Here is a 24,528-nt window from a genome sequence, read left to right on the forward strand (position 1 = left end):
TAAATATTGTGTTATGAATACGAACTTTCAGTGTGGAATAGAGACTCCTAAGGACCTGGGCATTATTTATGCCAGAAAGAATCCTCAACAGATTTTCAATATAGTTTCTCTGCTAAAAAAAAAAAAAAAAAAAAAAAAAAATTATAATCTCCTGATCCTTATTTCTTTCAATAAAGTCATTTAAAAAATAGACATTGGGACCTATTTATAACTAGGTACTTATATACTGTGGGAACTGAAGATGAGAGTAAAAATCTCATTTTTGAAAAGTCACATTTCTATCAAACAGAAAATCTGTTACAATAACCAGAGCTTAAAACACATTAAGAAGCAATGCAGCTTACTCAAATATAAGATCTGGTCAAGTACCAAATCATAAATGACACATTTTGTATCTTACAATTTGATTATATAGGCCTAACATGCTTCCAATGATCATAAAAACAGGCTGTTTCTATTCTTACCAAAAGCATACTTCTCAAATAATAATGAATAATATTCATTGCAGGAACTGCATTTAATGCTATTTTCATAATTCACAATTTAATTTTCACAACCATCTTACAGAGAGTTCCCATTATACTCATTTAAAGATGAGGAAACTGAGGTTTAGAAAGTTGAGTAAGAGGATTTGAAGGGAGGGGGTCTCAATCCAGCGTCTATGTTCTGATTCTCCGTGGTATTCTGCAGGTAAATATCCTTGCCTACTGCCCTGGGTTCAGTAAAAGATGCTGTCCCTTTAGTGCTGCCCTAATATGATCACTATTATGATCTCTAATACTGATCACTGCATGTGGCCATTTAAATTAAAATGAATTAAAAGTAGATAAAAGTAGGAATTCATTTCCTCCAAACTAGCTACATTTCAAGTTCTCAGTAGCCACATTTGGCTACTCAATTGTGCAGCACAGATTGAATATTTCCATCATCACAGAAGGCTCTATAGGTCAACTGATGCTTTTGAAGTTAAAACAGATTAAAATGGAGGCTCTTGACCCCATGGAAATGCTTGACTATAAATAATATAATTGAGGAAAATACTTTCCCAGTGCTTTCACATTGCAGTTGGTAGGTAAATATTTGTCAGAAATATAATATTTACTGAGAGGACACAGGTAGGTAGAGCTAATTTAGAATAACTCATACCTCAGCACAGTGTCTTGAATATACAAGTGGAAAAAAACAAAGCTAACAAATATTTGAATTGACATCACTTTCCAAAAGAATCCTGAACTTTTTACCGGTAAAATTGAGCCTATTAATAAATGTGAGTTATGACTAAGAGTTTAGTAACCTTGATTTTTATTTTTTTTTTAAGATTTTATTTATTTGAGAGAGAGAGAAAGCATGCGAGAGAGAGACAGAGCACAAGCAGGGGGAGGGGCAGAGAGAGAAGCAGATTCCCTGCTGAGCAGAGAGCCAGATGAGGGGTTCGTTCCCAGGACCCTGGGATCATGACCTGAGCCGAAGGCAGACGCTTAACCGTTTAACCGACTGAGCCACCCAGGCACCCCAGTAACCTTGATTTTTAAAAAAGTCACAGTTGAATGGCAGTGGCTATAAAACTAGTTAATAGATCTGATACTTTTAAATCAAATCCAGTATATACAATATTGTCATTTTGTGTGTGTGATTGTATTTTGTTGTCACTTTACCACCATTTTTCATAGGTACATTCATGATGTATTCAAATATTATACAACAATTAAAATCAGAAAGTTCTTTCTAAAATACAACCTTAAGCTCTTCTGTTTAAAGTCTGGATTATTTATGCTTATAGCCAAGATAATGTCCTGGGATGAGGGTGAGGAGGCAGATATTATGATACCTTAACTGATTTCCTTGAAGTGAAATCATGGACTCGTGGACTCATGGTGATCACTATCAATTTCCCTTACTGCTTCTGGGACCCTGAGGAGCAAAGATTCTCCTCCACTTTCTAAATGTCAAAACAAGCACATTTTCCCAACAAACGAGCTTTAAGAAGGGAGTTTTTTGACCTTGTATGTTTTCTTTCCTTGGAATATGTATGCTTTCTCTCTTAGGAAAGGGAATCTGCAGTTCTTGGACTATCTTAGGGACAAAAAAGGATGATGACAGAGGTTTGAAGTCTGAAGTAGGGAATTTTCCTGAAAGACTTCCACAATGCTAGGTTTCCCCCAATATTTTTCCTAAAGATGCTATAGGGATTAAAAAGAATGTAGTTCAGAGAATGGGATGCCTTCAGGATCCCTGAATGGGACATAAATCAACAACAGGGCTGCTTTTTTATGACCTGAGCAGATTATCCGAGTGTTCACAACTAAAAACATGTAAGCTAGAGGAGGAGGAATTATTCCATTCCCTGAAAATGCCATCTCATCCCTTATTGCTCCAGGAACAGTATCCTCTCTAATGAGTGGTACAGCAGAAGAAATTCCCATTTTACCTTCATTCAATTCTATAAATTCACTAATCATTTCTCCAAAGCTAAGAATGAGTCCTAGAAATTTGCTGCAATGGCCACTCTAACCGATCTCACATTTAAAGTATTTACTTTCAAATAGGTTTCTGTTTTACCTAGACACTGAAATGTATCATTATAATTTCCCTTCTGCTAGTTAATACACACTCTCTGACATGGCAGGCAAACAACCTTCTTTGAAAACATTGATTAGAGTATCATTTTTAGAAACTGTGGACCTGATCTAAAAATGGATGCCCTCATAAGTATGTGCCACTCTTCACTGATTCCATCTGTCTCACAGGGTTTTCACTATAGGTTAGTTTTGATCAAATCATCTTCCAAGTAATTTATCCTTAAGCTAGGAGTATTCTTGGAATCATTTTTTTTTCTTCTTCAGATATCCACGCTATGCTGAGTAGTTCTTCTTATGTAAATATTAGCAGCACCTTTGTCAAACATTGTATTTAACGACAACTGCTGAACTAGGCTAGTTGAACTCACTCAAACATTACTAAGACCTTTCACAGAACGGTTGAAAAATGCTTAGCAACTCTAGTGTCAGAAAACGAACTCAGAATGAATATGTCTCTTGTCTAGGTCAAGGCAAATGTCAGGGCCAATGAAGGGTGAAACATGATGATGGAGATTTGAAACGAAGGGCTGGGGTAACAGGTGCTTGACGTGAGCACTGAAAGACAGGAGAGAAGTTCTATGAAGTACTAAAGACAGGATCACACTGAGAGTAGACAAAGAAAAGCCTCAGGCTTCTCCCTGCCAGAGAAAAAGAGCCTACACATAAAATAGCTTCAAAGTGGCATCTGAAGAGACACTGAAATTTGGAGCATCTTTTTGTCTACACAAGTCACTTTTAAAGGCCCCAATGAAGCAACAGGAACCTATTTGAATATGCAGAAACAGGTACAATTGTTTTGTCACTGTGTTGGCACAAAGAAAAGCTAAGGACAAAACAATACAGTGAAAGAAGATGAAGGTTTCCTAAGTATACTCTAGGTGAAAGGGGCTGTGGTTGACAAGTTCTCTACTTTATTTTTCTAACGTCTATAATAACATCGTGAAGTGGAATTCTCAATTTTAAAGATGAAGAATCTAAGTCTCAGAGAGACACTCAGACTGTAAGTGGTGATCTGACATTTGAACGGGTTTGTTTTGTTTTGTTTTGTTTTTTTCTGATTCCACACCCATGGTCTTTGACATACATTGAGTTGACTGCAGATGGCCTGTCCATTTCAATGTTAGGTGATTTACTTGACTGTCACTGAATAATGCTGAAGGGGTTTGAGAAATTTAAATGTTGTTACATCAGATGTTCTATCTCCTGAACTAAGCATTTCATTTTATTTTTAGTCTACTAGAACTCAGTAAACTTAATATATCCTTCCATTATTACTGAGGGCTCCCCAAAATAACTTCAGCATTTTACTTCTGTTTAAAATGTTTGCTTGTCCACATATCAAATAATAATCTAATCAAGATGATACAGTACACAGTTAACCAAATAATTAGAATAGTCATAAAACATTAAATAAAGGTACTAATACAAGAATGTGTTGGTCTGAAAATATGGAGAGTATTTGACTAATATTTGGAAAACATAAATTGTATATTGGTATCACCTCAAATTTTACCTATTCAAAAGAGATATTCTAATAATTCATAAAATTAAAATCCAAATATTTAAGGTGAAATTTGATAAGAAAAATGTACATATTTATGTAGTAAATTTGTATTCAGCTTATCATCATTATAAATATAATATGAACAGTAGAATAGATACGATTCTAGGTATTTCCCAAAGATTCCTTCATATCTACAATATCACATATAGATGAGATTGTATAATATTATTCAGATGAGGTAGTTCTATAAATTCCAGAAAGGAGAAAATAATAGTTTTTGTTGTTGTTGTTGTTGTTTGGTTTTTTGGGTTTTGGGTTTTTTTTTGCCCCATATAATGACATTTAGATTTTGGTCAGACAGGTAATTAAATAAGTAGAAGCTTGTAGAATTAAAGTTGTAAATATATTAGATGTTGATTTGAATTTAGAATAGGGATATTTGGTTAAGAAGGATCTTATAAAAATAAACTAACATCATGGGAGTGATTAATAAAGCCACAGCCACGTGCAAGTGACCTTAACAGAGGAAGTAATGAATTCTCTCCAGCTCTGTAGTCCTCTGGTTCAGTACTGTCATTCTCAATGGCCTCAAGAAGGTTACATGCCTGATGGACACATTGATGGAAATATGGTCTCTCCCGTGACCAGAAAAGGATTACCCAGCCTAACACAGCACCTAAGGATTGCCAAGACAAGTTCCTTACTCCCTTTTAGATTGTGCGGCATATCTCTAGCCTAGGGACCTGCCTCTTCTCCACTCTGTCCACCTCAATGACAATGAACCGGGGAAATGTGAGTAGCAGCAGTAGCCAGAAAATATGTTTGTGTTTCTTGTCTTTGGGCACAACCAAAATGAAAGTCTCTAAGTAAGATCTATAGTAATAACTATAGTCCAAGCAATAGCTTTTGGTGACCATCAAGCTAATTAATAAGAATGTGTAAGGTCGAAGTTAATTTATATCTTTGTTAAGTGGCATCCAACCATTAATCCTTATATCTGACAGTCTCAAGTTAATCATGTTAATCGAACATTCCTTTTCACAAAGATAGAGTTTACAGGCAACAAATGTAATTAAAACAAAAAAAAAGGCATATTATTCTAGGGTCAACACTGCAAAAAAGATTTCAGGAAAAACAAAATTTTACATATATATTAAATATATATATGAATTCATAATCTCAAAATTATTTGTTACAACTTGCATACTTCCTACCTGACAAGTAGTACTTGTTATTTATCTTGTTGAACATGTTTAAAAATAAAATTTTGCTTAGAAGGAAAATTGACCATGATTATTATTGTCCCTGTTATGGTTTACCATTATGCAAAGTTGGTACCAGACCAAATGGCAATACAGAAGAAAGTTTACTCCCAGCATCTTGCTAACCTCCAAGCTCTTTAATACCCACACATTTTCAGCCAGGCTCCTAGTATGCTCTTTTTATTCTCACCTCAACCTAAGGAGTATTTCTCATCATCCAGTCACAAATTCACCTGTTCTCTGTCCCATTCCTTCCCTTCTCTCTAGGAGATGATAAATGAATGAAAATTATTTAGATCAAGTAAGCGAAGAGGTTAACTAGATATCATGCTATTGGCTCTTGGTAACATATCTTTAATTAAAAACAGACAGTGTTTCTTAAATTTTGTGGCCATCAGAATCATGGGGGGATCCTTAAAATACATATTGATGGGCCCTACCACAAGAGTTTCTGGTCCATTAGGTCTCAGATACTTTATCTGCATAAATATCCCCCAAATTTGCATTTCTAACAATACCCAGGTGATGCTGATGCAGCTGGTTCTTTAAGAACGGGGTTAAATTTTTATTTTATTTTATTTTATTTTTATTTTCAAGAACCAAGTTAAAATTTTAATTCCCTAGGACAGTTAAGTAGTGAGGTATTTGGCTACTCCAGCAGGTATTCTATTTCCCTTCATATTATGTAAGACAGCCCTAAAATTAGGGCCAACCCTGGAGCCCTACACTTAATATAACCCTAAAACTGTTTTAAATTTTTATCAACTTGCTTTGTATAACACATAAACAAACAAGATAGAAAAGTTATCTTTCCAAAACACAAAAACAGTCTTATCTGAAGTGAATTGCAATGTTTGCTGGTTACTTTACTAAGTTACCTAGAACACTCAATTCTTTAAGATACAACTATAGAGCAAATTTCTTCCCCAATTCCTCTTTATATGAACAGTGAGGTGTCTCCTACCCTTCCTCATATATTCTTACACTCAAACAGAATCATGCTTATTGTGTGACTTTGGATTTTCAAAACTGGAGTTACACTACTGATTTCAATTATCTAGAGTAAGATCAATGATGCTGGACTGATGTTCACATGTAATTCTCAGCCACCTAATAAATATATTAAGGTATCTGGACAATTTCCAAGTTGTCTAAATTTTCCATCATTTATTTTACTTTTCTTTTTTTTTAAACTTTTCCCCCTATTTTATTTTTTTAGATTTTATTTATTTATTTGACAGAGAGATAGAGAGAGAGCACAAGTAAGCAGAGAGGCAGGCAGACGGAGAGGGAGAAGCAGACTTTCCACTGAGCAGGGAGCCCGATGTGGGACTCGATCCCAGGACCCCGGGATCATGACCTGAGCTGAAGGCAGCTGCTTAACCGACTGAGCCACCCAGGTGCCCCTATTTTACTTTTCTTTATATTCAAAAAGAAATTAATAACTCTTGAACAAACACATTTTTTGTTCTGAACAATCAACTCATTCTCTTAGCCACTTATTAGTTACTCACTTCTACTTACTTTACACACACACAAATATTATAAGACTTTCTGGCAGAATATGGAATAATGTTCTTGAAATAACAGTGTTGTATTTTGGTATGACACAAACTGTCACAATCATAAGCAATCATGGTGTGAGCTCACTCAATAAATAAGGTATGTTTAAATGTGGCATAATTTTGATTAAATAACTTAAAAAATATTTGAGTAGTACTAATGTTAAATGTAAAAATAAATAAGATAGCTCTTTAAAGATTGATTTTCTGGATGAAAAGGTTGTTGAAATAGCACATATTATGGAATAATAACAAGTATTATAAAAAGTTTAAAAAGAAATGTATTCATTTTTTCTTTATTATAACTAGAGGAAAATCATTTAATAAAACATAATTATCCCTATGCAAGTTTTAACTGAATTATATTATTTTTAGACTCTTAACTTCAATCATTCAATTTCTCTCTATCCATTCCAGTTCTAAAATTCTTCTTCCTATCATTACTTCCATGCAAGTAGCAATTTAGTCAAAAATCCTACTCTTCAATAAGGAAACTATCTTTGAAAGGAAAGGACAAAAAAAAGTAAAATGTTAATGAAGGAATCTATAAATTCTGAATAATTTGCATTTGCCATTATGCCATCAGTTCTATAGCAATCATGTCCAAAATAAATAACATAATCAGTATTCCTTTCTTCGTCCAAAATATCCAATTTTAGCTTACATGTCTGGCTAACTACGAAGCTATTTCTAACTTAAAATATTTTATATCCACTATGAGTTAAAGAAACAAAAATTTTAGTCACCTGACAATATCAATGTTATTTTTACTTAGTATTTTGAGGCAATACCTCTAAAAATTGTAATTTTTTAATGTCAAGAAACATTACCACTGAGTGGACTCAAACACACATAAAATCACTATGTGTTTTGGTGCAAAATATAGATCATATTAATGTAGGTTAAATTAATAGTTTAAACTCCTTTATCCCACTGTGAGATGATGATTAATTACTAATTAGCAGTACTTGACTACAGGCACACATAGCAAAACTCACGATTAGAAACCTTGTACCAAACCTCCTACAATAGCCTGTATGACCTATGAGCTGTATGGACTGAAAAGATATCTGCAGGAACGCCAGGACCAGCTTACAAAACAAATTCCTACAAAGTGTTGTGCTTTTTTGTTTTTTTCCAGCAAGATAATAAGTTTAGGTTGTTAGCAATTCCTTTTTCGAATCTTAGGGGAAAAATCACTGATGGTATTGAAACATTCTGAGAAAGAATTTCTGATGGCATTTAGTGAGTTACTGAATAAAATAAATCAAAACTAAATCAGTAAATCAAGGTATGTTTTCCAAAAATAAGGGGCTGCGCAAAAAACTAGATTAGTGGAACTAGATATAAAGGCTTGTGTATTTACTGAGCTCTAACAAGGGTGAAGGTTGTGGTGTTATTTATTGCAGAGATTTGATGATATGGTCCACTGTTCACCTGAGACCACCAAACATAGCATTCTTAAACCTGCTTCCTATCTCAGTTTTCAGCCACTGAGCATTTCCTTAGAGTGTACTTCTGTTCAGCTGAGATACAGTATTAGGGTATTTTTCAGACTGCACTTACAATATCTGTAAATAAAAGCAAGGGCATCACAAGGCATTATTTCCCATAAAATGAATAAAGACTAGATATTTAAATGCTTTATAGTGTTCCTCAGCATAACACATACCACAGTCACCTTACACACATATATGTATGTTTATTGCATTAAATTGATAATGAGAGCATATTTGCAATTTTGTATATTTTCCTTACCTGTCAAGTTCTTCAGTCCAAGTTCCTGAAGTCCAAAATTCCCATCTTTTCTGTAGTTTAAAAATACTGCCAAGGCATATCGATCCTCATAAAGTTTTGTCCCACGGATAATGCGTAAATTCTCCAGAGGCAGGTAGCGAAACTGATTAAGAGCTACTAACACGTAGCCTGTGACTTCTCGAATAGACTGAAAAGAAACAAACAATTGCCTTTGTTAAAAAAAATTAGAAATTATTTGTCAGTACACTAATTTCCACATTATATTGTAAATAATTACCTTGATAATATAAGAACACAAAAGGTTAGAATCTCATTTGAAGTATGAATTGTACTCTTTAAAAAAGTCATGAATGTACTTATAGTAAAATAATGGATTTTGTTTTATAAAACATTCTTCATAGCTGGGATTTGAATATAATTAAAGGAATAAATATGTCATTCTTTGACAGATGAAAATGAGGTAAGAACACCTAGCCATCAACCAAAATTTTTATAAAACAAATTCATAAGCTTATCGCAAATAAAACAAAGCTGCATTAGTCTGTAGACTATGGGACATATTTTAAACTGCTATATTGATGTTTAATGCTATCATTATCAAAGACAGTTAACTTGTATGTCTCTGGGAAACACAAATATAAACAATATGTATTAAAGACTGATAATGATCTCTAATTTAATTACAACCACAATTTTTTATAAGATTTTGTTTATTTAAGAGCAGAGAGAGAAAGAGCGAGAGATGAGTGGGGGAGGGGGAGGAGGTGGGAGAAGCAGACTCCCCGCTGAGCAGGGAGCCCAATGATGCAGAGCTCTGTTCCAGGCGCCCCTACAACCACAATTTTATTTTGACTATCTATTGTTTAATACAGTATAAGTTAATTACTTGTAAGTTTGTAGTACATTTTAAAGCAAAAAAGGTCACAAAAAAAGACCTTAGGTTTCATCTAAAGTTACAGTTTTTCAGTAAAATAAGCAAGATTGTGACAGCTATGAGTATATGTATTAAGGTTTTAAAAATTAAATATAAAAAATTTATATATGTGTATATATATGTATATATATATATAAAATACAGAAGTGGTAAAATATTTGATGTTGCTTTAATGTCAATTTCATGTCAGTATAGACCTCTTAATTTTGATGTCCCAGTGCTCAGTCCTTGGTACTCTCTTTTCTATCCACTCTCATTTCCTTGGTGACCTTATCCAGTTTCAAGGTTGCTGATCTCCGAACTTTTGCCTCCAACCTATCCCCTAGACTCTAGACTCCTATCTAACTGCCTACCCCACATCTTCACCTGAATGCCTAATAGACTTTTCAGATATTCCTATCCAAATCTGAACACACATCTTCCTTGTCCCAGCCTTTTAACAGCCTTTCTCATTTCAGTTGAGGTCAAGCCATCCTTCCTATTATTTAGGCCAAAGTCTTGGGGTCATTCTTGACTCCCCTCTCATCACACACCAAGTGTAATCTGTCCTATTTGTTCTACCTTTAAAATGATCAGGAATTGAACCACCTCTTATGTCAACCACTGCTATCATCTGAGCCATCATCATTCCTTTATCAAAATTACTGCAATAAGTCTTCCTGTTTCTACTTCTTTTGATCCCTTATCATGTATTCTCAGTTAAGGCAGAACCTGATCTTTTTTCTTTTTTCTTTTTTTTTAAGTAGGCTTCATGCCCAGCATGGAGCCCAACTGAATAGATGACCCTGAGATGAAGACCTGAGCTGAGATTAAGAGTCGGATGCTTAACCGACTGAGCCACCCAGGGCCCCAGACCTGTTTGTTTTTAAACATAAATCAAATCATGACACTTCAATTCTTAAAATCCTGAAACATCTCCCTAGTCACTCAAAGTCATAGACAAAATTCTTTCACCGATGAGTCAAAATCTATCTGTTCTGCCCAATGCAGCAACAACTAGCTAGATGTAGCTACTGAACAATTGAAATGTAGGTGGTATGAATTGAGATAAAATACACTCTCGATTTCAAAGATTCCATGTTGAAATGATAACATTTTAGATAAATTGAGTTATATAAAATGCATTATTAAGGTTAATTTTTAACCTTTCTTTTTACATTTTTATTATGGCTACATGGAAATTTAAAATAATATTTTTATGGCTATCACTATATTTCTGTTGCACAGTACAATACTATATGGTTTCGTCATCAGTTCTTTTTGTAACTTCCTTTTTTAACCGTCTACTTTTCTCACTCTATTCCAGTTTTGCTGGTTTCCTTGTTCTTCTAACATTCCAAGTGTGATCCTACCTCAAGGTGTTCACTATACTCTTAAAGGCCTGAGTTTCTTTCTTTTTTCTTTTAATCTTTTTTTTTTTTTAAAGATTTTATTCATTTATTTGACAGAGAGAGAGGCAGCGAGAGCGGGAACACAAGCAGGGGGAGTGGGAGAGGGAGAAGCAGGCTTCCCGCGGAGCAGGGAGCCTGATGCGGGACTCGATCCCAGGACCCTGGGACCATGACCTGAGCCGAAGGCAGACGCTCAACGACTGAGCCACCCAGGCGCCCAAAGGCCTGAGTTTCTTTCCCTCTTGTTCTCTTTTTGGCTGATTTCCTCACTGCCTTCGAGTTTTTTCTCAAATCTCTCAAACCTCAGTTGAAGCCAATGATGACTAACAGTCTTCCCACCTTTTCCTGCTCTAACTTTTATTGTGTCTATAGTACTTCTCACCTTTAAATTTACTATATAGTATATATATTTATTGCATTTAGTATTTGTAGTCTGTTTCTCCCTTTCTCAGAATATAGGCTCTGCAAGGGCAAACACTTTAATTTGTTCATTCATGTCTCCTGTACCTACAACAATACAGGCACATAGTGAAAAACCAGTAAATACTTGCTGAGCACTCTGGCTTTTCTCTGGCCATATCTTCACCCATAGGCAAAGTCTACAGAGTCAAGAAAAGTACCCATCTGGAACCTGCATTCCTTTTCTCCAGAGAAGACCAATGCTCCAGATCCCTGTGATCCCAGAATTTCATTCCCAAATTGCCCCAATCCCTCATCTAGAGCCTGTGATATCATCTTTCCAGTTCTGTCCCCCAGTCAGCAGACTATGCGACCAACATGCATACACCTAGCAAGGATGGGTGGTCCAGGTGCAGATGTTTGAGTGGAGAGTGTATGGATGCTCGATGTACAGCCTAAGTGTCACTCTGCTCAAAGCTTCGTATGATACTGGACAGAACTGGTTAAAGGAGGGGCTGAAGGCTGGAGTCCATCCCTCTCCATGTCACCACACTACAGAGGAGTTCAAAAATTCTAACATTTCACCCAGCCATCCAAGTTATTATAAAGATATTTCTGTCAAAGTGGGAGGATAGATCATATTTTAATAATAATTATTTTTTTTATAATAAAGAATAATGACACAAAATATGTAGATCTTCATTTATACTCTCATCCCAGGTCCCACAATTCTTAGGAATGAACCTGCTAACACTAATCACCTAGAAAAGTTGAATCCTAATGGAGCAAAGAGTCCATTCAATGGATGAAAGGTCCAAAATGGATGAAGGGTCAAAGAACCTATGAAACTATTCATGTCTGGCACTGGATTGGGAACTCTAAGCCATTATTCCTGGGGCACTGAGAATTGTGGATTAAAGGGATGAGTTCTTAGGGGAATAGAAAAAAGAGCTGAAAGGGGAATAGAAAAAAGAGCTGAAAGGTCAACAGTAGCATGCATTGTTTGTATACCACATGTGTTTGAAATTGCACTTGCCTGGAATAGTCTATCCCTACAAATAGAGTAGAGCCCTACAAATCCTCCTTCAATCATTGTGTCAGTGGTGAACACTAATCCCTTTGTGTTCTTAGAAGAGAGCTCAAAAACATTTTCCAATATCGTTTGGTCTAAAAGTAAAATTCTTTCATTCATTATAAAGGTAATTTAACCTTTAACTTGTATACAATAATTATCAAGTGCTCTAAAGTACAATGATACACAAAGACAAACATTGGGGATGGAGGATGTATTATCGATCTTTTGTCTAGAGCATGTCATAGTATCCATTCTTCCTAACACACTCACCATTAGTTCCATCTTCACTTGGGAACTGACTCTAATTAGACTCTTAGAATAATGGTAAGAAATGTGGGCTCAACTGCCAAGCAAAGCTGAGCTCAAAACACTTCACACTTACCAGCCTTCACACTTACTGACTTTGTAGTCTTGTTAAAATTGTTTACCCTCACTGAGCCTCAGTTTCCTTATTTTAAAATAAAAGATAGCAATAACTCTATTAAAAAGATTTTATAAGACACTTACAAAAAGTGTCTAGGGAGACCCGGGTGGCTCAGTCAGTTAAGCCTTCAACTCTTGATTTCGGCTCAGGTCATGATCTCAGGCTCATCGAGCCCCGCATCAGGCTCCATGCTCAGTGTGAAGTCTCCTTGTCTCTCTCCCTCTGCTCCTTCCCCTGCTCTCTCTCTCTTTCTCTCTCAAATAAATAAATAAAATCCTAAAAAAAACCCCAAAAAGCTAAAGAAAAGTGTCTGGCAAATAGTAAGTGTTCAATAGATGCTATCAATTACAAATATTATTATTTCTGATAATAGCCAAAACTATCTGTAAACAATCTGATTTGAAAATAAAAATAATTATAACTTTATTACAGAAGAACCATTGGCTTTAATCTTTGTTATGTAACCTTTATATCTTTTTTTTTTTTTAAGATTTTATTTATTTGAGACAGAGAGAGAGAGAACATGAGCAGGGGGAAGAGAGGCAGAGGGAGAGGAAGAGTGAGAAGCAGACTCCCCACTGAGCAGAGAGCCCAACCTGGGGCTTGATCCCAGAATCCTGGGATCAGGACCTGAGCCAAAGGCAGATGCTTTACTGACTGAGTCAACCAGGCGCCCCCCCTTATATCTTTTTATATCTTGCCTCTTCAACTTGTAATTTATTCCTAAATTACAGAACTGGTTCCTTATACTGTTTCTGTGTATGTTATAGCCTTTCGTACAGACTCTGGCACTGAACAGACATTCAATAATGGCTGTTGAATGAAGTAGAATTGAAAAGTAGAAAACAATGCTTACGGTCTTTTCATATATTGTTTTCCATTGAAAATGATTTTATGAACTTTCTGCTAATAAAAACATTGAACAACATAATCATGACTTGTGCCCAAGGACCACAGTGGTAAGTAGAAATCATCAGAATGCCCCAACAAAAAGAAAATCCTGACTCTGGTTCTGGCTCAGTACATTTAGTTCCAGGAAACTGCCTATTTTGTCAACTGAAGAGTGAATACCCACCTAAAGACATATCTCTCTCCTTCTGTTGTAAGTTTCTGCTGTCTGAAACTGATTGATTTCCATTGTCAATGTATGCTTCTACAGCTGCTTTGTTCAAGAAGTGAATATAATTGAAGATCATTAAAGCCTTAAATGCTTCAGAACTTTTCTAACCCAAGGGATGATTTGTTCTGCTTAGAGCATTTGATGATGGAAACCAAAAAAATGAGAAAAAAAAAAAAAAGAAATTTGACCAGCTTCCCATATTAGCAATATATCCATATGAGCAATAAATCCAGAAAAAATACATGGTTTGCTCTAAAGAATAGAAATTTATACTGTTCTCCCATAAAATATTTCAAGAAAAAATATGAAATCTGAAATTATAATGTTCCCAGGATTTTCAATGGATGTCATTCAATCAAAATTAGAAGAGATTGGACTGCTTCACTGGGCTTTACCTGCAGATCATTCAAGAAAAATCAATCTTTATTTTTAAATCTCTATTTCATTTCACAATTCTTATAACAACTGTTAATTTTTTTGTATTTGACACAATTTCCTTATTCTTTTATTTTAGTTGGTTCTAATTTGATCCTAGTGAGAATAGTAATATTTCCTTAAATGTTCCTTCATCCACTTAAGATTTAAGTGATTGCAATACCTCATGATTCCTGAATATTTAATCAGTGTTTAGGAACAATGTTATGCACATTAAAAGCAATTATACATTCTTGGCTACATGTATAAAACTCTGTCTCCTCAACATTTTTCCTACTCAAATTATGTATCAAATCCAGGTTTGTTAGATATTTTTCTTTAATCATCCCTTTGAAAATAAACCTATTTACTCTTGTTAACACCTTCTGCAGCTAGTCAAAACAGTTCTGAATTCTTAGCTTCTTCCCCAGTGTCTTATGTACTCATACCCAATTAGGTATCATCCTCAAATAATACTAACATACTCCATCAGTCAAGACCTCCACAAATAAAACAGTGATTACTTACAATCAGTAGACTTGAAATTAAATCCGTAGTATTACAGCGAAGAGTAGGGAGCAGAGAACTATGGAAGGGGGGGGAGGAAAGCCCCTCTGCTGGTAATGACTATAGAATTTATGTGTTCTCTGACAGTGACAAATGTAGTAGCAAATTGTAACCTCTCTATCACTAAGGTTTTCCATTAAGTTTCCATAGGCAATTAATTTCTGTCCCTGCCCCTTACAACAAGACTGGGAATTTATAAAGTAGAGAACATTCTTAACTATGACATAATATTAAGAAATTTACTGGGAAATAATAAGCATATAGCAAACATTACATATTCCTGCTGCATGTAGAAATAGAGTTCGACTGACTATATACCTCATTCCCATGTGACATCTCCAAATGTGATGGCATATTTGACTTTGGAGTCTTGCTTTCAGTTTTCCCAGGTTCCTTAAAACTCCAGGGATTATGCTACCCTGGCAAGCAGGCACTCAAAGTCTGATCTGATTAGATTTGGGAAAATCGAGAAATGGGAAATGTCATGTACCTGACTGTGGTAGAGTTGAATTCATGCTCATTTTACCTGGCATGAAATAACACTGGGGGAGGGGGCAAAGAATCTGATCCAATTCTTCCCAGCAAAACTGCTAACTCCCAGCCATTACTAGCCAGTCTTTTGGGTGCTAGTGCTATTATAATCCTTAACTTCCTAAGAATCTACAGGCCTTTCATTCACCATCACTGGCCACTTAGCCAGCTCTTAACCCTAGTAGTGAACACTTTAGTTCAACTGAAAAGAGGACAACTTAACTCTCCCAAAGTTATCATCTTTTTCTTTGTCCTTTATTTCTGTCTTAGCTGGCCAGAGAGTTCTTAACAGGCCCCCTTCAGGCTTCCATTCCCAAATGGTCCTTCATCTCCTGACCTAGCTCAGTTATATCCCTGTATCATAGACTTGTTATATCAGAGTTAGTTTCCACAAGTTAAATAGGGAGCTTTTGTAGATTCATTTACATAATCATATACAAATCTCAATTTTAAGTGTCTCTATATTAAAAAAAATCTGTACTGTTAAAAATTTCATTTCTCTTATAATTTAAAATATGTGTGTGTGTGTGTGTGTGTGTGTGTGTGTATGTATATAGTTTTTTCTTTTCCATGTGTTTATACAGATCGGTCTACATTTTTAAACCTGAATTCTAAACTGACACTCTTTTACAACTATTTAAAATATAGTATTGAATTCGTTCTTTTCCCATCAGATATACACATTAAGCTTTAGTGATTTAGGGAATTGAATTTTAACTGAAATTAGATACACTGCATAAATGCAAAATAGTAAGAGTATCTGGAGACCTTTGAATTAAACTTTGATTAATTATAGATACAACTTAAATCAAAAAGAAATTATTAATTGTCAGCATTTTCATACAACTGAGCCTACACATGAATTAAAGTGTAATTTTTATACACATTGTACATGTGATGAGCATTTTCCTCCATAGAAAATCAAACTGCTTAGGGCAATGCAGTCCATTGATTAAATTTGGATGCTGCAGTCTGACAGGTATTAGTCTGACTTTTGTCTCCATTACTTATTGACCTGCACAAGTTATTTAACCTTAATTTCTCTTCTGAAAAATAGGACAAATTCCTTCTAAGTTCTTAAAAGTTGAAGATCTTCTTCAAAAAATGATCAATTTCATTATACTTTTATTGTTAGTATAATTATGGCAAATATTTGCAAATATTTTGTATAGTTTAGGATTGGGAAATGATATGCAAGCATATATATATTTGATATTAAAATTTATAAATTAAAAAAGGTGCTATATAGTTCATAAAGGTGTGGACACAAGTTAGATTGCCTGTTATGGGCTCAACTGTGATCCCTCAAAATTTATGGTTGAAATCCTAACTCCCAGTATCTCAGAATGTGACCATATTTGGAGTAGGGTCTTTAAAAAGGTAATTAAATTAAAATGAGGTCACTAGGGTGACCTTAATCCAATATGACTGGTGTCCTTAAAAAGAAGAGGAAATTAGAACACAGACATACATACAAAGAAGACAAGAATATTGATGTTCAAGTCTGTGAGAAAGGCCTCAGAAGCAAACAACCTTGTTGATTTCTTGATCTCAGATTTCAAGACTCCAGAATTGTGAGAAAAATAAACTTCTGTTTAGGCTACCTGGTCTGTGGTATTTTGTTATGGCAACCCTAGCAAATAAATACACTACCTGGGTTCATATTCTAGCATTTAGCAGTATTATGTTGGATGAATTATTTATTCTTCCATGCCTCAGTTCTTTCATCTCCAATACGGGGATACTAAGATCACAAATTCTCTGGATTATTCTGAGAAGTAAATCCTTACAAGTTACATAAGAAAAGATCTGGCTTACAGCAGGCTCTCAGTATTAATTGTCATTGTTTTTTCTGAATCCAGAATCTTTACTCTTCTTCAATACACTGCCTATACTGCCTAGGATATATAAAACTGTGTTTCTCTATATCTCTCTGTGTTTCTCTGTGTCTAAAGGAATAACTGCATATCACCAAAGTTTAGATGAGAAAACTGCTTGTTACCATTTCAAGTACATTTGAGAGTGACAGTTTTATGTCTGAGAGCATTTTTTTAAATTATTTTTATTTATTCATGAGAGAGAGAGAGAGAGAGAGGCAGAGGGAGAAGCAGGCTCTCCTGCTGAGCAGGGAGCCCGATGCGGGACTCGATCCCAGGACCCTGGGATCATGACCTGAGCCGAAGGCAGACGCTTAACCATCTGAGCCACCCAGGCACCCTGCCTGAGAGCTTTTATAAGATTTTTTTCCCCTCTCAAAATTTAAAGGAGGAAAATGGGATTTCATGAAATGATGTATAACAACAGCTGCCTCTTTTGGAAAACATATGGGAAATGGCCTTTGATGATTCAGAAGTTAGAGGTGACTGCTTTTGTGACTAGTCTGTTGTGATTTTTTAAATGAAAAGGGTGAGTGATTTCAGAAATAGGAAAGCCAAAGTATCAAGCTTGGATTTGACAAGACTGCCAAAATACATTTTAATATCTGTCTAAATATCTGGCAGTAAAAACAGAAAGCAAAAGGCTTAATTAATTTATAAAGAATAAATACTTGCATGAGTCATGTCATCCAGTGACAACAATGTCTTATGTTACTTATGTGTTCTTAATATTCAATTCAATTCAAATAAATAGAGCATGGACATCTATAAGTACAATCAGGACTACAGACAATAACATAAATTGAGATCAGGGGTTTGGAGACTAGAAATTAAAATGCTTTCATATTTAAGTATCCTTATGCAAGCCACAATTTTCTAAGTGGCTATTTACTACTTGTAATAATTATATTAACTTATTTACATAGTGTTTTCTGTATGTGAGGCACTTATGTCTTATATTCTGGTAGCACGAACGCTTTAAGTACTATCATATAGATAAAAAACTAAAGTTAAATAATTTGCCTAAAATCACATAGACAAAAAAAGGAAGCATTATTTTTAATTTTAATTTTTATTTATTATTATTATTTTTAGAGAGAGAGACAGAGCACAGAGCACGTGTGTGCATAAGTTGGGGGGGGGAGGTGTGGAGGGAAAGGGAGAGAGAGAATCTTAAGCAGGCTCCATGCCCAGTGCGGAGCCCAGGTGGGGCTCAATCTCACCACTCTAAGATCATGACCTGAGCCAAAATCAAGAAATGGACGCTTAACCAACTGAGCCACCCAGGCACTCCAAGAAATATTTTTTTTAAGATTTTATTTATTTATTTTACAGAGACACAGCAAGAGAGGGAACACAAGCAGGGGGAGTGGGAGAGGGAGGAGTAGGATTCCCGTGGAGCAGGGAGTCTGATGAGGGGCTCGATCCCAGGACCCTGGGATCATGACCTGAGCCAAAGACAGACGCTTAACGACTGAGCCACCCAGGCACGCCGAAATATTTTTTTTAAAGAAAAATAATATCTGTCTTATTCCAGATTTCAAAATCCCAATCATTTTAAGTTATTTCTTTCAAAAATTGGTGACTATTACTTCCTATTGAAAGTAATATCCATTGCAACATGGTCTAAAATTGTAACTTAAGAATCACATCCTCCTTTTTATGACAAAAATATTATCTAATCCAGAACACCTTTCAAAAGTAATTGCAGCATGATTCTGATATTTCTAAATTCAAAATATGCTAAAATGTGCCCCCCAAAACCCCGTAAAAGTTTAAAATATCATTCTCATAGGTGTCAAGAAACTAGAGGTCTTTTCAAAAGGATGTGTAGAATCAATTGAGATTCTGTTCATGAATGAACAATTCAAGTATGACAAAACAATCTTAATGTAAAAGGACTGAGTACCACTACTGGGCCCACTAGAAATGGAGGTGGAAACAAAGCAAATTCTTTAAGGATGCATGGCTAGCAAACAGTATTGGGATATAATGATAGTCTCTCTCATGGCAGAAGGCAAATTTGCTAGCTAATACCTCCCTTTAGAAGATTAGGGTGTCCTAAGCTCAGAGTTTCTCAACTGTGACACAAATCCATTTTGTGTACAGTATCTACCTGTGCCCACTTCCCAATAACCTCCCTGCCCCCTGGCCCCAGGAATTGCCCCAGGGGCAAGAGGAAACAATGTAAACATGAAGCTCCTGCTGTACCATGGAGTCTCAGGTCTTCTGCCAACAAAACTGGCAGGCTAACTTGTCAGACCCTTGACAGTTCTTTTTTTTTAAAGATTTTATTTATTTATTCATGAGAGACAGAGAGAGAGAGAAAGAGAGAGATAGGCAGAGGGAGAAGCAGGCTCCCAAGGAGCAGGGAGCCAGACACGGACTTGATCCCAGGACTCCAGGACCACGACCTGAGCCGAAGGCAGACGCCTAACCATCTGAGCCACTCAGGCACCCGACCCTTGACAGTTCTTGACAACAACCAGTCGTTTGATGCCTCTGGCTGAGCAAATGCCACCACTTTCGGTTTCTGCAAAGGGATGAAACATGAATATGACAGTGTTGGGATCCAACTGCCCATTTGGAGGAAGTATAGAAGACAAAGAAACCATATTGAACTCTATCAGGAGTAAGCAACCTACAACACTCAGGCTCTGGAAAACGCTACAGAAAAGATACCTCAGGATTGAATAGATAAATTATAAGGGGTGGAGGAGGGAGAAGAACCTGTAATTAAGTCTTAAGAGATTTAAAAATCTTTCAAAGGCCAAACTATAGTGTCTAGGGATGCATACTTGGGTACTTATCAAATTATAAAGAGACACAAGAAAGCAGGTTTTTATGAGTAAGGATGGCGATTACCTTTGTAGAGGAAAGGGTTTGAGTTGGGGCACAGAGTTGAGTTTCTTGTGTGGCAAGCAAAGTGCTATTTCTTGAGTATATTGAAAGTTACAAGAGAGTATATCTTTTAAAAACTCCTTAAGCTATGCATTTGTTTTGTGATGTTTTCAGTATCTGTGTTATATTTATAATATAAAGTTTATAAAAAAGAAGTCATTAAGTAGAAAAAAAAAAACAAGGAAGCACATACAAGTGTCCCTTTACATCTCTATACCTTATCATTTTATATCTGAAGTTTAAGAACAGAAAAATTTCAGATTGCATGGTATTCCTTGCTATCAAATTCTCTCTAGTTAAACTGAGGAACTGAATACGTTAATAAGGCACACTTGTGAAATCTAGGCAGAGAGGGTAACATGTCTAATGGGAAACTGCCTTGAGAAAGAAAGCCTGATGTGCTCACAGGTCTTAAAGTCCTGAGTGGAAAATGAGGTGAGGAGGACAGGGGACTTAACTGGAACAAAAGTTATGTAGGATTTCAGATTTTCATCTTTCAGGCAATGGGGGTTTAATGATGCTACATACAGGTAAACTAAACTATGGTATATTTTGTAGAATTATCTGCCTATTTCCAGTATAAAAAGTTAGGAAATTCTTGCCAGGTAAGAGAGGCTGATGGCAGTGAATATAGAATAGCAAGAGCGAGACTGAAGCCATCTTTCTGAGGCAGTGTAACAAATATTTTAGTAACTTAACTAGATACGGGGATTAAGGAAGAAAAGAAACAGGACATGCCTGCAGTTTTTAGCCTAGGAGACTTGGTAGGTGGGGTTGTCATTAACTGGGATAAAGAACAATTCTGTGGAGAGAATTTTCCCTAATACTATATGGATATTTGGCTATCTGAAGCTAAATCAACATATTCTCTTTTACAAATTCTTTTAAATAATATTATTATCTGTATATCTGTTAAATCTGGATAGTAGGTACACGTGTCTGATATAATTCCTCATGCATTCAATATGTTCTTAACTTAAAAATAAATTATGTAGCACCTGTGATTTCATATATATTTGTGGGTGTCAGTTTAGATTATTCTTTGCATAGATATAAAACAGTGATTCTCAGCTGGGGGTGTTTGCTACTCAAAGGGCATTTGGCATTGTCTGGAGACATTTATAGTTATCACACTGGGGGGGAGGGTGCTATGGCTTCTTGTGAGTGGAGATCTGGGATGCTAGTAAACATCATACATGCACAGGACAGTCCTTGCTTGCCCCCAACAAAGAATTTTCACGTCCAAAATGTCAATAGTACTGAAATTGAGAAACCCTGGTATTGACTTAATTAATGTGAGGCAAGCATTAAGTTTTATTGTTTGTAAAGTTGCCTTGGGAGGTTTCTAGAAGTAGTGAAAGAGTCTGCTAGTATACTGTTAACATGATCCATTATATATATGTATATATAATGAAGATTTAAATTAATATTCTTATATTAATATATATTTCTTAACCTAAATTTATCATTATATGTATCCTAAAGTATAAGCAGGTAGAAAAATAGCTATGCAGACAGACTGACAGAGACGGCTGGATGAATGGTGGCTGGCTGGATAAATAAATATCCATTCACATGAGTAAATTATACAAAAATATGTGTTCTCTTTCTCCTTTTTTCACTTTGTAACCTAATGTTGCAGTAGCAAATCCTTCTACGTTGATTTTTTTCATTCACTGTTAAAAAGCTTGCCAAATGCAACTCAGGGACATTAAGTCTAAGAGGTTATATTTATAAACAAATTTATAAACAAACAATGTCAGCCATTTCCTTAAGAGGCATAATTCTCCTCTCTCTCTAAAAAGGTATTTTTCACTAGAAAAAAAAATACATTTTATAGTGTCCAAGCTGTACTCAGTGACCAAACTAATTTAAATATAAAAATAACAATGTCTCTTTGATAGGAACAAATGAAAAAATGAACAGTCTCCTCCTAACTTCTTGCACATGCAATAGACAAATGTTTGTGATCCTCTTTTTAGTTATTCTCATTTATGGCATTCCCTTTAAACCAACCAACAAAGATACACAGGGTTTCTCTGTCCTCACGAAAAAGGATGGACTTATTAACCACACCAGGCTTCAGCGGAGTTGACAACAATGGATTATACTCCTAAGAGTGGCTACTAGGTAGCATCAGAGGCATCAATATCTCCTAGAGTATGAATATGGGTACTTACTCAATCCTATTCCAATCCTTATTTTCATCACCTTCATCAACATCATCATAGCACTAGTGTTTTATATGTACATTGCAGTTTACAAAGCTTTTCAACATAAATATCACATTTAACCTTCAATTGGTATCTTCTGAATTGGCAAATTCTGAAATAATTTACTAAATTTCAACTGACTTTTCCAGAATTATGTTAAATTATAAAATGCTCTGAGGCTTTACATTCATGAACTACAAGAATCTTAGAAAGGAACTGATATTAATAAAATAATGACATACATGACATTTGCTTTAGTACTCTTGAATTATACCCCTGAAAACATTTCACCTCCCTTTCCTAGAACTTGCTTTTTTAATCCTACATTAATTTCCTTAAGCAGGTCCCAATCCTAATATTCTGATATGATCTCTACTAGCTGACATGTGGATATGAAACTTATGGAATAATTCATGCTAACATCTGTTTAGCTGACACAGTTACCTCGAATCCCTTTTAGAAAGTGTCCATGTATGAAAAGATAGATAAAACAAATTAGGTCATGGGGATTAAGTTTTCTGCGGGAGGATGTTTTTCTGCTGCTCAAATTAACTTCTCCTGCTGTTATTCACAACACTACAACTACCAGTGGGACTCATACCACGATCACTACCGTTCTTACAACTGAGTACCTTTAGGAGTCTCTATTATACAGCTGGCACCGTGCTCAATGCTTTTACATAGACTATCAAACAATTACCATTATCACCATTGTACCTTTTCTTTTAAAGACATGTCTGATTTGATTTGTTCAATTATACTACACTTCCTTCACATAGACTGACATCTATATTGAACAAACACAAGGCCATTGGTGATTACCTAATTTTTATAATTAATTGCTCCTGCATTACCACGAAAAGGGGAAGGAGGAGAGGGGCATCATATGAAAACATTTTGTGCATTAAGGACTGTATAGGAAATATCGTTACATTTTCTAACATGAGACCAATATTCTCAGTATTTTACCCAAAAATGCCTGCTACATATGTCAGGAGTGATGTTACTATTATCTTTATAATTACTATGATTACTATTATCTTTATAATGGTAACAAAATAAATACCTTATTTGAAAAGGAAAAAAGTGATAGTTTAAAATCATTGACAATAATGTTAGTAACTCATAGATGTGAATAATATAATCTGTTTTGCTTTAGTTCCTTTTGATTACCATAAAGCTATAAAAATGCTACTGTCAAAAAAATTTGTCTGAAAAAATCATATTTGAATAAATGCTCTGGTGTTGAAAGATATTTCCTGAAGTAACACTTCTACTTTTCCATTTTACTTCAGAGATTGGAGTACAAATAAAACAACTAAAATCAACCAAAGCACAGGTTCTTTTTTTAAATGATAAGGTAATTCAAAGTAGAAAATAAAGTCAATACTATTTTCAAAAGAAATTTAAAAAACACAGAATTTGACATTCCAAATAATTGAGGTAATATTGAAACTTGAAAAAAATCCCTCTCACAGAATATATCACATAATTTAAAAAGCCATTGGTTTCTATATATGTTTTAATAAACATTTATAAATGTATTTGCTTTTATTCATATGTATAAAAAATAAGGTGATGTTTAAGGAAGAAATGCAAAATGCCATTATATTTCAATAATCTAAATTTAAAAAAATCTTTCAATATTAAATTTATTTTAAAACATGAAAATGGATAAAAATAAAACATCACTCTTAGTGACATGAGGCAATTAATATTTTTAAGGTATTTGAAAATACTCTATTTTATATAGGTGCTTAGGTTCCATTAGGTATTTACTTTTGTCTGTATATTTTTAAGTATTATGTTAAAATTTTGAAAATGCTACTTGAAAAATCAATACTGTACATTTCTCTAAAAGTATTATACACTTCAGAACATATTTTGCTCAATTTTATCTGAATTATATCATTATAGAAGCTAATGATATAGACAGACATAGATATAGATGATATAGATAGAGATATAGACAGAGCAAATGTATGCTCATGGAATTAAAATGAATTTTAGGATCATT

At 34.9% G+C, this 24,528-nt stretch overlaps 1 protein-coding gene across 1 annotated transcript in view; it reads right to left on the reverse strand.

Annotated features, from left to right (window-relative positions):
* Positions 1–24,528, reverse strand: part of ERBB4 (erb-b2 receptor tyrosine kinase 4) — a 674,126-nt gene that overhangs the window by 487,884 nt on the left and 161,714 nt on the right. Inside the window, exon 3 of the mRNA XM_021702992.1 lies at positions 8,666–8,852. Coding sequence (XP_021558667.1) covers positions 8,666–8,852 — 187 coding nt within the window. The remainder of the gene's footprint in view (positions 1–8,665; positions 8,853–24,528) is intronic.

The sequence above is a fragment of the Neomonachus schauinslandi genome, chromosome 3, assembly GCF_002201575.2.
Source record: "Neomonachus schauinslandi chromosome 3, ASM220157v2, whole genome shotgun sequence".
In the NCBI taxonomy this organism is placed as follows: Eukaryota; Metazoa; Chordata; class Mammalia; order Carnivora; family Phocidae; genus Neomonachus; species Neomonachus schauinslandi.